The following is a 14,962-nucleotide window of genomic DNA, read 5'->3' as shown; positions in this document are numbered from 1 at the left end:
AAAGGCTTCTGTTTAGTGGATAACCAGATGTCCTATAGAAGTGACGTAGTTCAGATTGAGTCCAATAGGCGTATGTGACGTCAACGCTTTGGTGGTTTTTAATAAGACTGATTTGGCTTCATATATTCCTCCGTCAACCATAAAGAACAGTTACGATCTCTCTCTCACTTCCTCAGGATCGTGTCTTGGAATGACAGTGTGCCCTTGTCTCTGTTTGTGAGTACCGATTCTCGTATAAGCCACAGTGAATCGGAAAGCTCTTTCTGTTTATGTCTTTCTCAAACTCTCACAGGGTCTCTCTGTATCTGAGCACCAGTGCCTTTATAAATGTTAAAGTGCCCCATTTTCTGTCCGAATACAGTCTGAAAGACAGGGTTTTGTTACGTCTTGTTGTTTTCTTGCATTTAGCATGTCATTTTTAATGCCACAATGCTGTTTCCTGAGTGAAATGAGATCATACCAGTATTTATGATTTGAAATGGTTATATATATATATATATAGGCCTACCATTTCAATCATAAATTCTGGTGTTTCACCTCCTTTCGTATTTAAACTGTGCTATCTCCATTTTATTTAGTGCACAGGGGGAAGGTGAAATACATAGACTATATATTCTAACTATATAAACCAGTGCTACTGTATATCTTTACATGCATTAAATTAAAACTACTTTAGCCCTATTTTTAAACTTTTTTGGCATCTTGGTATATAACGTTTCTGTTCATTGAAATCAAATCAAATATTGATCTAAAAATTATGGGGAAAACTTAAACGTGGCGTGAAATAAGTTTAAAGCACTAACATTATAATAATAAACAAAAAAGGAAAACGTGAATTAATCTTATGTAGCAACATAAAAAATAAACACAAAAAAATTATAAATATGTGTGGGAAACAAACTACTATGGTAGTCAAGGGTGCTGGAAGTGTTTAGTTGCAAACATTCTTCCAAATATTTTTTCTTTCTCCAAAAACAAGGAAATATATTCAGGTTTTAATAAATAATGACAGAATTATATTTATTATTTTGTTTTTTAAGAACTATAAAAAAATATGAGCTACAATTGTCGAATAAATACATACATAAAAAACATTAAATTAAATACAAATACACACAGCTGCTGTCCTTCTGAAACCTCATATAGTCCATATTTTGTGATTTTCATTTTTTTGCCATAAATCATTATTATTAGTCACCCTTTATGTTTGTCACTGGGTTTTGCAAATATCTACCTGAACTATTGAAAAGTGCATTTCATCTTTGACTACACAGTTTTAAATAATTTTAAAACTATAGTGTTTTTTTTCCATTTCCTGAAAAACATTCATACAAGGTTTTGAAAGGACAGCACTGATTTTTTTGTATTATTATTCTTTACCTGTGACCCGAACATATTCTTTACAGCTTTTGTAATAAAGAGTGGACTGACATTTTCTCTGCTTAATGTTGATGTCAAGTGTAGAGATGTGGGGAGACGTGATTATTGAAAAGCGAGAGGCTATTGAATAATCGTGATTGACTCTCTCTCTACTACAGTATATGTCACACACTTTGACAATGGAGACTCTTCTTGTGTTCTGTGCTGTTCTGGTTTATTCATACGTTTTTGATTGTGTGCTGTCAAACCTTTCGTCGTCTCTATTCTGTCTCTCTCTATCACGCTCATGCTTTTTGTTCCTTGCCTTCAGGCTTACACCAGACTCATCATCCTATTCTTCTCTCTTTTTCTCCAAGTCTCTTTCATTTTTCTATCCTTCAGTCTTTTCGAAGATGGGCACAGAACTCATCTTAATCTTCATTTCTCAGAGCCCTCTTGTCCTTTGATCTCACTCACTCTCTCTCTTTCTCTCTCTCCGTTGACCCAATGCTTAGCAATGAACCATGGGAGAAGAACTGGCGGTCTGTTTTCCTAATCTTTCTCTTTTCTCATCCATCCACTTCTCTCTCGATCGTCTGTAAATTGAAAGCCCCACTTGCTGGACAGCAGCGAGATTTGGGAGCACTTTTCTTTGAAACAAAGTTTCGGGTCCCTAAAACAATGGAATTGGACTGCAGAGATCCATTAGATGTGAAAATGTACTGGGGTGGAGTCAGGTTCATTCTTGGCTGCACTTCTTTTTCACACAATTCACTAGATCAGAAAAACAACCTCAAAATAGTTTTTGTTTTATCATTAAAATACTGGCAACAGTATTTTATGTATACGATGTAGCTTGGAATTTTCAGTCTAATGAAGATGCTATTAAATAGGATGTGTTGATAAGCCGCTTACATTGCAAAGCTTGTGATTTTCGGTCTCTACTAATACCTATATAGTCTAAATAGCACACAGGGGACACAATTTTCATTTTTGGCTGAACCCCTTCTTTCTCATTCTTTTCCTCCCTCATTTCTAGCTGGAAAAGCTGTCGTTCCTTGAGAACTCTTTCATCTGATTTCTCATTCTTTATTCATCCGTTTACCGCCTCTTCCATCCATCAGCCGTCTTATGTAGGAAAACACCTCGGGCTACCAGCACAATACTGCCTTCGTGGCCTCCTCTTCCACCTCTCACTCTCCATCCTCTCCTAATGTCACTCTTTCACATATTGTTCTTTCCATCTTCCCCTGTCTGCCTTTTGAACTTTTCCTCACCTCTCTCTTCCTGTACTTACACATTTCCTATCACTCTTCCTGGATCATCTGTGCCCACTTTCTCTCTCTTTCTTTCTTTTTTCTTTTTTAAGTTGCGTATACTGTCCTTGAATTTTTCACCCTGTTTGCATCTTTGGTTCAGAAATTGAATTTCGAAGAGAAATATATTCTGGAAGCTCTATTAACTTTTATGGTAGAGGAATGCACGGCTTATGTGCCGCAGGTGGTGGTAATGATGGTGGGAGGGGCTAACGGGGCTGTACGAGTCCCTGGCGGATGACTCTATCGTGCCCGTGCATCCAAAGTGCATTTCCCACAAGGCCGTGCTCTTGGGTGCTGCCAGGCGGTGGTGGCTGGGTAAATGGCATGTGGTCATTTTGTGGTCTGTTTACACTGCCAGGGCGGTTGTGTTTCAGTCACACAGACTGAAGTAGTATTCTGTGCGAATGAAGAAGAAGAAAACGTGTTTTGCCAAGTTAAAGGACTCTACTGATCTGGTTTAGTGCAGCGAGTCTTTACATACAATGTTTCATTCTGTTTTTACAGATGAACTCCGAGCTACACAGTCTATAAAATCATAGATTACCCCAAAATATGCATTCTGTCATAATTTAGTTACCTTGTCATTCAAAGTATGTTCTTTCTCATTGGAACACAAAAGAAGATATTTTGAAAAATGTCTCCGTGGTTTTGTGTTCATACAATGGAAGTCAATGGGGACAATTAATGTATCCGTTACCAACATTCCTTCAAATATATTCTAGTAGTCTTCAGAAGAAAGAAAGCCACGAAAGATACGAGGTGAGTAAATGATAAGAGAATTGACACCAAATTGTTTTCCTTTTGATATATAATATACAATATAAAAGTAATTGTATGGACTTTGTCATCAGAATTTATTTAAATCACTTTTTTGGGAATGGTTTGAAAAATAGGAAAGTTGTTTAATAGGTGGGATCATTGTATTTTGATGAATACAGTTTTTCTACTGACTTTGGTCCTGATAAATAGTTTACAATATAACCAGAAACATTTATTACAGTTTAAATAGTTCACGTACTACTATAAAAACTAAATTGCTAAATTAATTTAATGATTAACATTCCCCTCCTCTTCCATTGATAGGAACAACTGCGTTGTTGTGTTTGGTTTCTCAGACAAACGCAATGTTTTGATATTGTCAGTGTTTACACTTCATAGAATCCATCCTCAAAATATTTTATAGTTTTTTAATATTTTAAGTATTTTTCACACTTTTCCTTTAAATAAAGCCCATTTAGATTTTACGTTCACTTTAATACAGTATATTGCTCAACTGTAAATGCCAGAAACTTCAAGACTATGTATAAAAATGTCACGGTAACTTACTGTTCAACTCCTATCTTCCTTACAATAAAATATCTATGAAAATATATTTAAATTTTTTGGTAACCTGACTTTTCCATTTCTCCATTTACAGAACACCAGTCAGTCAAAGGGAACGCCCAAGGTTATATGATATTTCCCCACCTGACACATCGGTGTGTGTGTAAAAGACAAGCGCATTCCAACGGTGCAGCTTGTGAATGTCTGAAACTGTCGGAATATCACATGTGATTTATCATCCTCTACTCAAAGTTTTTCTACATGAAATATTTAGTGTAAGCATCAGTCAGAAGTGCAGAGACAGGGGATGTGGCAGTGCGTATGAACACAAAGCAAAGAGAGTTCTCAAGGGGGTCAAAGGAGAACAGGCTACCGGCATCAAAGCGGCCTTGAGGGATGAGAATGGGGTGATGAGAGGGGGAGATAAAAAGTGAGTGGTGGATCACTGGAAGGATGATAAATCAGAGAGCGAGAGAGAGAATGATGTGAGCTGGAAACGCAATAAAGCAAAAATTGCTTATGTCACCCCAAAATAGGTATAACTTTCGGTCGCTTTGTTATTGAAAATCGCTGTCTGTGTGAATGAACCCAAAACCCATCCGTTCCTCAGGGTGGCCCTTCTGTAATTACAGCTTCTTTGCGGCACATCTCAAGCGTGGCCTCTGCTTACTGTGTCTTTATTTCAAGTGCGCTTCATTTGAAAGCCAGACTGAGAACATCATCCGAATATCCATTTTACAGCTGCTCGCTGGTATCGTACATTCAAGCTTCAGTTTTATCACAATGTGCTTGATGTTGAACACTCTTGTAATTTTCATTTCCCTCTTTAACGAAGCTTCCCACCAGATGGAGTTATTTAGCCGGATTGTGATCCGTAATAGACCATTGCTGCCATTTTTATTTAAAGCCTGTTATCCAACGCCATTATGACGAAAGGGTTATTACTAGATTCTGACCGAATAAAACAGCGCTGTTTGAGAGATGATATAATGAGCAATTGAGATAGAGAACATGGTGAAACGGAAACTGAATTAAAATGAATGGGTAGGAATATTTACAGCCACATTTTTGTATTACACCAGGGAAGGGTTAATGTCGGAAACAGGCGGCATTCCCAGATGGAAGACTTTTTAGCTGATGAACTTAATTGGCATGACATTGGCCGGGCACCGTGCCGACCGGCCAGACCCTTCTGCAGCTGTGTACAGAGAGCGAGAACTTTCATCTCATTTATTACCAAGATCCTTTCCTCGTCTGATTATTCCTTCAAAACAAAGACAACAAAAAAACGACATTAATGTGAAAGATTTTTAAAGGGATAGATCATCCAAACAAGTAAATGATTTAATCATTCACTCACCCTCATTGAGATCCATGCTTGTATGACTTTCTTTCTTCCGCAGAACACAAAAGAAGATATTTTGAAGAAAGTTGGCAGCCAAACAGCATTGGGTCCCCAATTGTCTTCCATTGTATGACCACCGTGACATTTCTCAAAATATCTTCTTTTGCGTTCCTCAGAAGAAAATAGTCACATACAGGATTGAATCACATCATGGTAAATAAATGCCAGAATTTAAGTTGTCATTTGTTGAGAATCATCCTTTCTATACTGTAGTTCTCAAATCTCATTTTTGCTCATATATATTTTGAAATATGGTGCCGTTGCAATTTTAGCACCAGTGATATTTGTCATCATTGCAAAGATTTGCACAGTTTACATTTTTATTTGATATATAAACCACTGTAAAGGAGATGGGACTGGATCTCAAAGGGAATCTTGGGAAGGTAGATGTAATACGTTTCGTAAATTAAAGTCTGGTGCAGTTTCTCAGCGCATTGATCAACTATGTTATGGTTCAGAATTTCGAGGCCATGAGGGTTTTCCAGATCCATCAGCTACAATTTTCAGATGTAACAGATTACGTTCAAATTCTTTAGGAGAGAATTTGGGTGCACAAATTGATGCTAAAATAAATTATTTTAAAGAACTGCTTTGAATGTAAATGAAACGTTATGAAACAAAAAGAGGAAATATTAGTACCATAATAAGTATTTTTTTATTGCAGACCTGACTGAATTTCTGATTTTATTGCGGTTTTGCCAAAACAAGCACATTGCAGAAGTCTTTGTTTGCTGCGCGCTGTGTCATGTCTTAAGTCTGAAACATGTGTCTGTAATAAAACACATAATTCGTCTTTACTTTCTCCTCTCTGCTTGTTTATTCTCTTCCGGAATGAGTTCAAACCGAGCTGTTTTTAGCCCGTTCAAAATGCAATATTCCCCCTGGATTCTCAAAACAGGGTATCTGGAATTCTTCAATGTTTACTCTCACCGTCAGGCCCTCAGGCAGCACACACACTTTCTATCTCCCTCTCATTCTGCTGAAATGTTATTTCCCTCACCCTGTTTTTGTTCTTGCACTCTTTTCATTCAAACACACACACTTTACATCTGGTCAATGCACTTTACTCTTACATAATGCATCAAAGAAGACGAAGAAAGTGAGATTCCCTTTGACAGTAAAAACAAAGGTGCACTAACATTACATTCAAAGGATAGATCACCCAAAATGAAAATGTTGTCATCATTTGTTCACCCTCTTGTCATTTCAAGCCTGCACTTCAAAACACAAAAGAAGATATTTTGAAGAATGTCGGTAACCGAAAACGGCGGTGCCCATTGACTTCCATTCGTTTTGTGTCTATACAGAAGTGAATGGGTACTTGGAAATTCATATAGAAGTATATTTCTGTCAACAAATGTCATTTCAGAAATTGAAACCTTCAGAATAAAATCATTTTAAGATCATGACTGAGAAACAATTTTGTCATGTAATCCCAATGTGCATGCCGTGTGCTATAGATCACATTTTAAAAAGCAATGTCCGTATCATTGGTAGTTTCTAGCATGATGTAATATGCAAATGTGTCTGACAATGTTAAAATTCAGAGCCGGCCGCACTCTTCAGGACAGCGAGGAATCTCATTTCATTCCGATTGTCCTCCGCTTCCTGTAAAAGCAAGGTTATAACGGATGGCTCTCAGTCATTTATATGCTGTATGCAATGCCCTTCCTTCATCCCTTTTGTCTTGGGACCTTTGTATTTGATTGATCTGATCTTGGATCAGTACTTAACAGCCACTTTACTCTTTATTAGTGTTGCTTCCTGAAGCGTCCTTATTATAATGTTCATAATTCACATCACATTTCCCTAAAACAATCTAGGAATGAATGACTGGAGATTTGTAGGGACTGATACAAACCCTTGTGTCTGAGCTTAACAGCTGGGAATCCACTCTCCTATCACACACACGCATATAAAGCCCCATGAATTCTGTTAACCGGATTTATCAACACACACAACTCAATGTTGCCCTTGCTGCGTTTGATCTCTCTCTGTTGAGTTGTTCAGGCGGGTGACGATTTGCCACAACCTTGCCCTTGCCTCAATCTTACAGGAAATACAAGAAGAACAGTCGCATCAATAAACGTCGGACGAAACGATTCCAGTGACATTCATTAGCATGGCCATTTGTTTTACAAAGCTCCGTGTGCCTGTACCAACTGTCAGGCAATGGTGACATCAAACATTACAGAGATACAATGCACAGTATAAAGCGGTATGTTTGGATAAAGATCTGTAGTTCATGACACGCCTACAGACAGATGACCGGGAGAAGACTGTCGTGGGTGATGGTGCATGATGCTACTAAGAATCAGGCTGCCACAACAGGTGAAGCCTGAAGTTAATTACTAGAGAAATGGGAGGCCTGGCCTCACTGATGTGCTCGATGGCAACTGGAGCTTAGTTCAGTTGAAGAATAAACCCCATCTATCACAGCAATCGATACGCGCAGACAAAAGCAGTCTCTCTGGTTCACTGTGTGGTGCATGCATGTGGTTGGTAGGGTAACACACACACAATCGACTAGATAGATTGGGCAACACTATCCATCTTAATGTTGCAATAAATGACATGGATAATGGGGCCGTAAAGGGATACTTCACCTTGAAAGGAAAATTCTGTCATCATTTACTCACCTTCGAGTTTTTCCAAATCTGTATAAATGTCTTTGTTCTGATGAACATGGAGAAAGATATTTAGAAGAATGCTTATGACCAAACAGATCTTGCCCCCCATCGACTCCCATGGTAGGGAAAATTACTTCATCCTTTTTTTGTTCTGTTGAGCACGAAAGAAGATATTTTGAAGAATATAGGACAGTAAACAGTTCTGGGTCACTATTGACTAACACAGTATTTTTCCTACTATGGTAATCAATGGGTAATCAATCAATTTCTCTGTGTTTTGGGTGAAGTATCACTTTAATATATAATTTAATCGTAAAACGACTATTGTAATCAATATTGTTTATCAAGATTTTTTTAGTTATGTAAATAATAAAGTTTGGAGTTTATTGTTGGTAGACTGTTCCTTTAATTCGTGAGTTGAAGTTCACCTGAGGTCGTTGTTGTCGGGCGCATCATCAAGGTTTATTATTTCAGGTTTTACATGTGAAAAATAACTGTTACATTTCAATGTAAGTACAACGATTACCTTTTCGGAAAAATAAATGTTACGTTTATGATGTTTTTTTTTCCAACTACGATGAGACAACGTCGATGACGTATGCGGTGGACAAATGTGACCTCCAGAGGACGCATCCTTTGAGTTGAGACGCAGCTTGTATGTCCATCGGTGCTCATACAAGTTGTTTCTCTACTTAAAGTTTATTATGTTAGACAAAAGATAAATTGCAAGAAATGTTACAGGTTTAGTAATAGCACTGGTTATGTTTACTACTTATAGAAACTTTAAAGGGATTCTGTCATCCTTTATTCACTTTCGAGTTGTTCCAAATCTGTATAAATGAAAGATATTTGTAAGAATGATTGTAACCAAACAAATCTTGCCGCCCATTGACTCCCGCAGGGAAAATTACTTTATAATTTTCTTCAAAAGAAGATATTTTGAAGAATGTATGATGGAAAACAGTTCTGGGGCACTCGACCACCATTGTATTTTTTCCTACTATGGCAGTCAATGCGGGGCAAAAGCTGTCTAGTTAAAAGCATTCTTCCTAATATATTTCATTGTGTTCATCAGAACAAAGACATTCATACAGATTTGTAAAAACTAGGAGGTGAGCAAATGATGACATCATTTTCATTTTTGAGTGAAGAATCCCATTTAAACAGACACAAAATAAATGTTTAAATAAATGTTCAAAAAATGTTAAACATGCAAATGTGATATTCAATTTGAAGTAAATTATTTGGGTCAAAGTGGTTCAAATGACAAAAAGTTTGAAAACCAAGATTCAATAAACAACAGGCCATCTGCTTATAACATTTCAAGGTTATAATCCCTAAGGAAATGAACTATGTTTTTATTGCAGTAAAAGTGTATAACCATTTTGGCGCATTAATTAGCATTTATACATTGCACAGATTAACTACAAATATCATGTTGGTTAATTGTCATGGTTCATGTAAAATGACAAGGTTATCATAGAGAAACTTCTGCTTCACCAAATAAAGAATGTGTTTATTTCTTTCTCGTGATTGTACAAGGAAGTAAACACTATGTGTTACACGTTGCTCATTTGTCATTAGCAGGTGAGGTGATGCTAAAATTAACAGTGGGATTTACCGATCATTTATGCAGCGTGATTGACAGTCGGAGGCGGGAAGCAAAATAATTGGAAACTCCAATCCCCACAATCCCTGTAGACCGCACGCCTCCCTTCACACAGCCATCAGCTAATCAACGGCCGCAAATCGCACTATTGGTTCTTTTCACTATTTGATGTCAAGCTCCAACGTGGGTCCTCTTCAATCCCATTGGCTCCGATGGATTAGACGCTTTATCCAATCAGAGAGATGTTGGATCCGCGAGCTTTTAAGGTGGTTTGGCGTAAGGTGGTTGGCGGAAAGTGAGTCGTTTGTGTTATCTCTGAATGTTTGTGTGGTAATATTTACATAACGTGTTTTACGTCTAAAACAACAATACATAAGTAGACAAAACACAATACAAAAGATTTGTTGACAGTGGTTTGTTTATGAACCTCGTTTAACCGCGTAAAGTTGGTTAAACACACGACGGTTTGAGTGCTCAGATGTCATCCACTGTTCAGCACTTATTTTATCAAGTGCGTTTTTAAACCAATAATTATTTTAGGGGATATTCATATACTTTTGTATAGTTTACTACAAATATTATGGTTGAACTTTGACTTCTAGTGAGGCTGTTGTAAATTAGTCGTCATTGTGGTTTTGCTATGATTAGTTGTTATTAGAAATTGCCTGTTCGCAAATAACATCGGCATGAATCGGTTCAAGATCGGTAAGTTGAAATGTTTAATTTGTGTTTTTTTATTAAATCACTGTATTTAAAAATTGTAGGGATCTACTCTACATTGATGCTGATGTTAATAGACATAAAATATGTCCGATATAAATGTGAATTAAGTCGCTCACTGAATCTGAATTAATCGTGATTGAATGTGTTTTTACAAGTGTACAGATATGAATGACAAGTCTATTATAATAAAGCATTTTTATTTTTTGGGGTTTAAATAGTAAATGGGGGGGCACGGTGGCTTAGTGGTTAGCACGTTCGCCTCACACCTAGAGGGTTGGGGGTTCGATTCCCGCTTCCGACTTGTGTGTGTGTGGAATTTGCATGTTCTCCCCGTGCCTCGGGGGTTTCCTCCGGGTACTCCGGTTTCCTCCCCTGGTCCAAAGACATGCATGGTAGGTTGATTGGCATCTCTGGAAAAAATTGTCCGTAGGGTGTGAGTGCGTGAGTGAGTGAATGAATGAGTGAGTGTGCCCTGCGATGGGTTGGCACTCCATCCAGGGTGTATCCTGCCTTGATGCCCGATGACTCCTGAGATAGGCACAGGCTCCCCGTGACCCGAGGTAGTTCGGATAAGCGGTAGAAAAAAAAAAACGTAAATGACTTACAAACTTGTTTTCCAAGTATACTGATACATCTATTGATCTAGCCTGATGGTTTTAGGTCAATCAGAGTTTTTTTGGGGGGGGTAACAAGCCACAATTTCTAAGTATGCTCCTTATTAAGTATTACTTTTCATTTATTAATTTAGTTTTTTTAATTTTGTATGACCGGGTTTACTCTCCACAGTTGAGTAGTGATCATTCACAGAATGATGCATGTGTCATCTCTGCAATGTCTGTTTGTTCTCCGTTCTCATGATCAGTATGGAGAGGTGGAGGGTAGAGTTGTGTGAATAATTACCTGCCAGATCTACACAAATAGATAACAGAGATTAGGGCAATCCCTGACCTGAGAGCTGTTGAGACTGATGGATGATGAAGGAGAGCATGTAGGAAAACAAGAGATGAAAATCATGGACTAGGACAAAGTATTCACAGTATTGGAGGCAATTTGAATCCTTTCCCTTCTTGTTTCTTATTTCCATCAAAAAGCTTTCCAGCTTTCCTGTAGCTCAGTGGTAAGAGCAAGGTTGTGGGTTCAATCCCAGGGGATTGCAAATACCTATGTAAAAAATATAGGACAAAGCAATGTAAATCGCTTTGGATAAAAGCGTATGTCAAATGCCTAAATGTAAATGTAAATCTCACTTGTTTTGTAGTTCCTCAAGACACAAGGTGTATTGCTTAGGTTGCTTTTTTTAAAGGACACGTGTAAGAGATCTTATTTAAATATCTCCTCTTTTTTTTTCAGGACTCACCGATGACTCTTGACATTTAATGACATTTTTCAGGGTTTTTTTGCCTCACACACAGAAATCTCTAGCACATCAAACATTTTTGAGTACAATTTTTCAAATGTTTTTTTAACCATCTCGATCCAGTAATGGCTTGGAAATTCTTTGGTCTAGTTCTGGGATCTCAGTGTAGAACTGTGTGGATAGTATTACTCAAATATTTTGGTTTTGCAAGATAGGATTTTTGAGTTGTGATGATAAATGTTTCATTGTATATTGAAATTGAGAGCTAAGTAAGACATGTGAGATTACTGAAGTCTGTGAGGTCTAAGGCAAAAATCTCAATATGCTCTTAGTTTAAAGTGATAGTTCAGCAAAAAAAGAAAAATCTGTCATCACTTACTTGCCTTCTTGTCACTTCAAACCTGAGTGACCTTTTTTTCTTCTGCAGAACACAAAACAAGATATTTTGATGAGGAATGTGCCCATTCACTTGCATTGGTTTTGTGTTCATACAAAAGAAGTGAATGCGGGCCAGTGCTGTGCGGGTACCAACTTTCTTCAAAATATCTTCTTTTGTGTTCTGTGGAAAATAAAAAGTCATAAAGGTTTTAATTGAGTAAGTAAATGATGTGAGAATTTTCATTTTTGAGTGAACTATCACTTCAATCTCAAAATATTCTATCAAATCAATTAAGATATAAAGTGTCAAATTCTTTGTTTCGTCTTTCTTAAGGGATGTGTGTAATGTTATTCTTAAGCCTGCTTATCTCTAAGTGACACCTGAAAGCGGTCATGTACAGTATCAGACATTGTATAAATGTTTAGGTATCTATTTCCATCCGACTGAAATGCTCTATCTCTCATTCTATCTGTCCCCTATCTGGCCCGTTCCACCTTAAGAGCAGCTTGATCAGGCTGTCGTGTTTGTGTTGAAGCCAACAGGCGCAATATATTACAGTCTAGGGCTCGCTGCTGAAAAGCCTGCTGGATCTTCCAGTGACCTGCTGTTCTTTCTTGCCTTCCTGTGTGTTTTCTCGTCCTTCCTAGATTTAGATTAAAAACAACGCTTGTTCCTCTTCCTCCTCTTTGTAGAGCAACGCACAGAAGGTCTTTTAGTTTTAAAGGAGAGTTAAAAGAGGAACAAGGTTGGAAGGCACATTCGAATGGAGGTACGTGTTTGTTTTGTAGCTTGTTGGAGACATTTGCAGAAGGACAAGATCGGAGACAGTTGGACAGTTCTTTGGAATTCCCTGCTGGTCTTAAGGTGTTCGTCCACGAAACACCGTCAGTAAAGAGAACGGAGCGTCACCCCGGGGAATTCTGAGAGGGGTGAATCCAGTCCAAGTGTGATAAGAGGATCTGTTTTATGAGTACCCCTTGTTGGATGCACTGACAGTCTTTGGATTCAGACTTGGGAAAAGGGCACAGCCGGGCTCCCAGTGCCACATCTGGATCTGGGGCTCTGTCCCCGGTGGTTGGGGGACTCAGAGGTGCGAAGGGTCAGGGGAGCCGTTGGCCGTCAAACCCAAAGTTGGCATCTCTCCGGTGACCATGTACCCGCAGGGAAGACATCCGGTAAGTCCTGTTCTCCCATGTTCTTGCTGTTAGGAGACAAATGACCAGATGAAGCGTATGGAATGAGCAGAGATGTCTTTGTAGACTTTAATTTGCACGTACGTGACCGCTCACACACACAGCTGTACCCAGGTGCTCTCAGGAGCCAGTTGATAGAAAGTTGTGTGGGAGGAATTAAACATTGTGTGGTGTGTTCGTTTGTGTAATAAATCTATTTAACACCCCCTCTAATAGATGTCATAGTGCACTGCGTTTGGGCACATTCGGAGTGGTTTAGATGGTGTGTGTGTTTGCATGTGGGTGGGGTTGTGTGGTGGTGACAGTGGTAATGAGTTTATTTGTTATCTGTAACGCGTTTTAGGTAAATAGGTCAGTCAACTGATTGAAGTGCATCTAGAATCCAAAGTATCCACATTACAGTCTGTTTTAAATGTGGTTCTGCATTATAGTCAGAACATGTAATGGACAGCTGGGGTAAAAAACGGTTTTCTGGTTTAAAAATTAGCTACTTATTGATGTGGTTTGGTAAAATTATTAATTTGAAGTAATTTCTCCCAAAATTTTTGATAGAAATATTGTTTTTATTTGCAGAAAATGAAAACTGGAGAAACAGGTGAAATTAACAGAGAAGATGCTCTGTATTGTTCAGGCCTCAAATACTTAAATGAAAACAAGTTCATGTTCACTTTTAAGCAATACAACTGTGATTTGTACATCTTTAGGATTTTTTATGTTTTCATGTGTCTTGTCATGCTGTTAGTCTTTCACGTCGCTGTTGGATGACTTCAAGTCATGATGAAGTCAATTGGCCAACCGTTACATCATTTTATGAAAATCTGCCCTTAAAAGTTGTCCATCAGAGGAGCTGTGGCAGGCCGTTCCTGAGAAGAATCAGGTTTGTTTTAACGCTCTCTATTGGCTTACCACTGTGATGATGTTGTGGCGAATAGATGAACCCCAAATCTGAAATTCTAAGCCTTGCATAGATACCAAACTTGAGTTGGTTATTCCCAAAGAGCAGGCAGCAGCGAGTGAAGTTTGTAGATGTGTTTCCGGCCAGTTTTGTTCCCAATTCTTCGCAAGTTATGTATATTTCTAGGATAAGTTTTAGAAAATGTCCTAAATATCTTCATGGAACATGATCTTTACTTAAGAAATGAATAATTATGATCCATACAATATTGTATTGTTGGCTATTGGTACAAACAAATCTGTGCTACATATGACTGGTGTTGTGGTCTAGGGTCACATATGTTGGGTATTTTTTGTATAGTTCGAGTCTAAGTAATAGTTGGTGGAAATCAATAGCATGCCACAGATGCTGTCAATAAAGATTAACTCAACCCAGAATTCTTCTCAAACAGTGCAGACTATATTTTTTCTCGGGTTCAGTGTGCGTGTGATAATGTGTTTCATAATGATACACAGAACAAACTCCAAGGCACCAGTTAAACCTGGGGCCAGATTTTATTTTTACCCTTGTGCCCTGTGAAACATGATCTTGAACAGCAAAAGGTGTGCAAAAGGTCTGTGTGTGTTACCATCCATAAACATCGCATTTTGTTTCCGCAATGATTCTTGATTTGTAACGTTTTAGACACAGCCTTGTGTTTGAGTTTTCTTTTCTCAGCAAACACTTTTTAATGGCTTGATTTGAACAAATCCCCTAGCCTTAAGTATTAA

General features: G+C 38.0%; 1 protein-coding gene across 2 annotated transcripts in view; it reads left to right on the top strand.

Annotated features, from left to right (window-relative positions):
* Positions 1–12,674: 12,674 nt before the first annotated feature.
* Positions 12,675–14,962, top strand: part of tle2b (TLE family member 2, transcriptional corepressor b) — a 33,376-nt gene continuing 31,088 nt past the window's right edge. For both annotated transcript variants that reach the window (XM_056758293.1, XM_056758292.1), the window contains exon 1: positions 12,675–13,279. In XM_056758293.1, coding sequence (XP_056614271.1) covers positions 13,256–13,279 — 24 coding nt within the window. In that variant the 5' untranslated portion in view covers positions 12,675–13,255. The remainder of the gene's footprint in view (positions 13,280–14,962) is intronic.

This window comes from Triplophysa dalaica, chromosome 10 (assembly GCF_015846415.1).
Source record: "Triplophysa dalaica isolate WHDGS20190420 chromosome 10, ASM1584641v1, whole genome shotgun sequence".
In the NCBI taxonomy this organism is placed as follows: Eukaryota; Metazoa; Chordata; class Actinopteri; order Cypriniformes; family Nemacheilidae; genus Triplophysa; species Triplophysa dalaica.
This window is presented reverse-complemented; position numbering and strand designations above follow the sequence as displayed.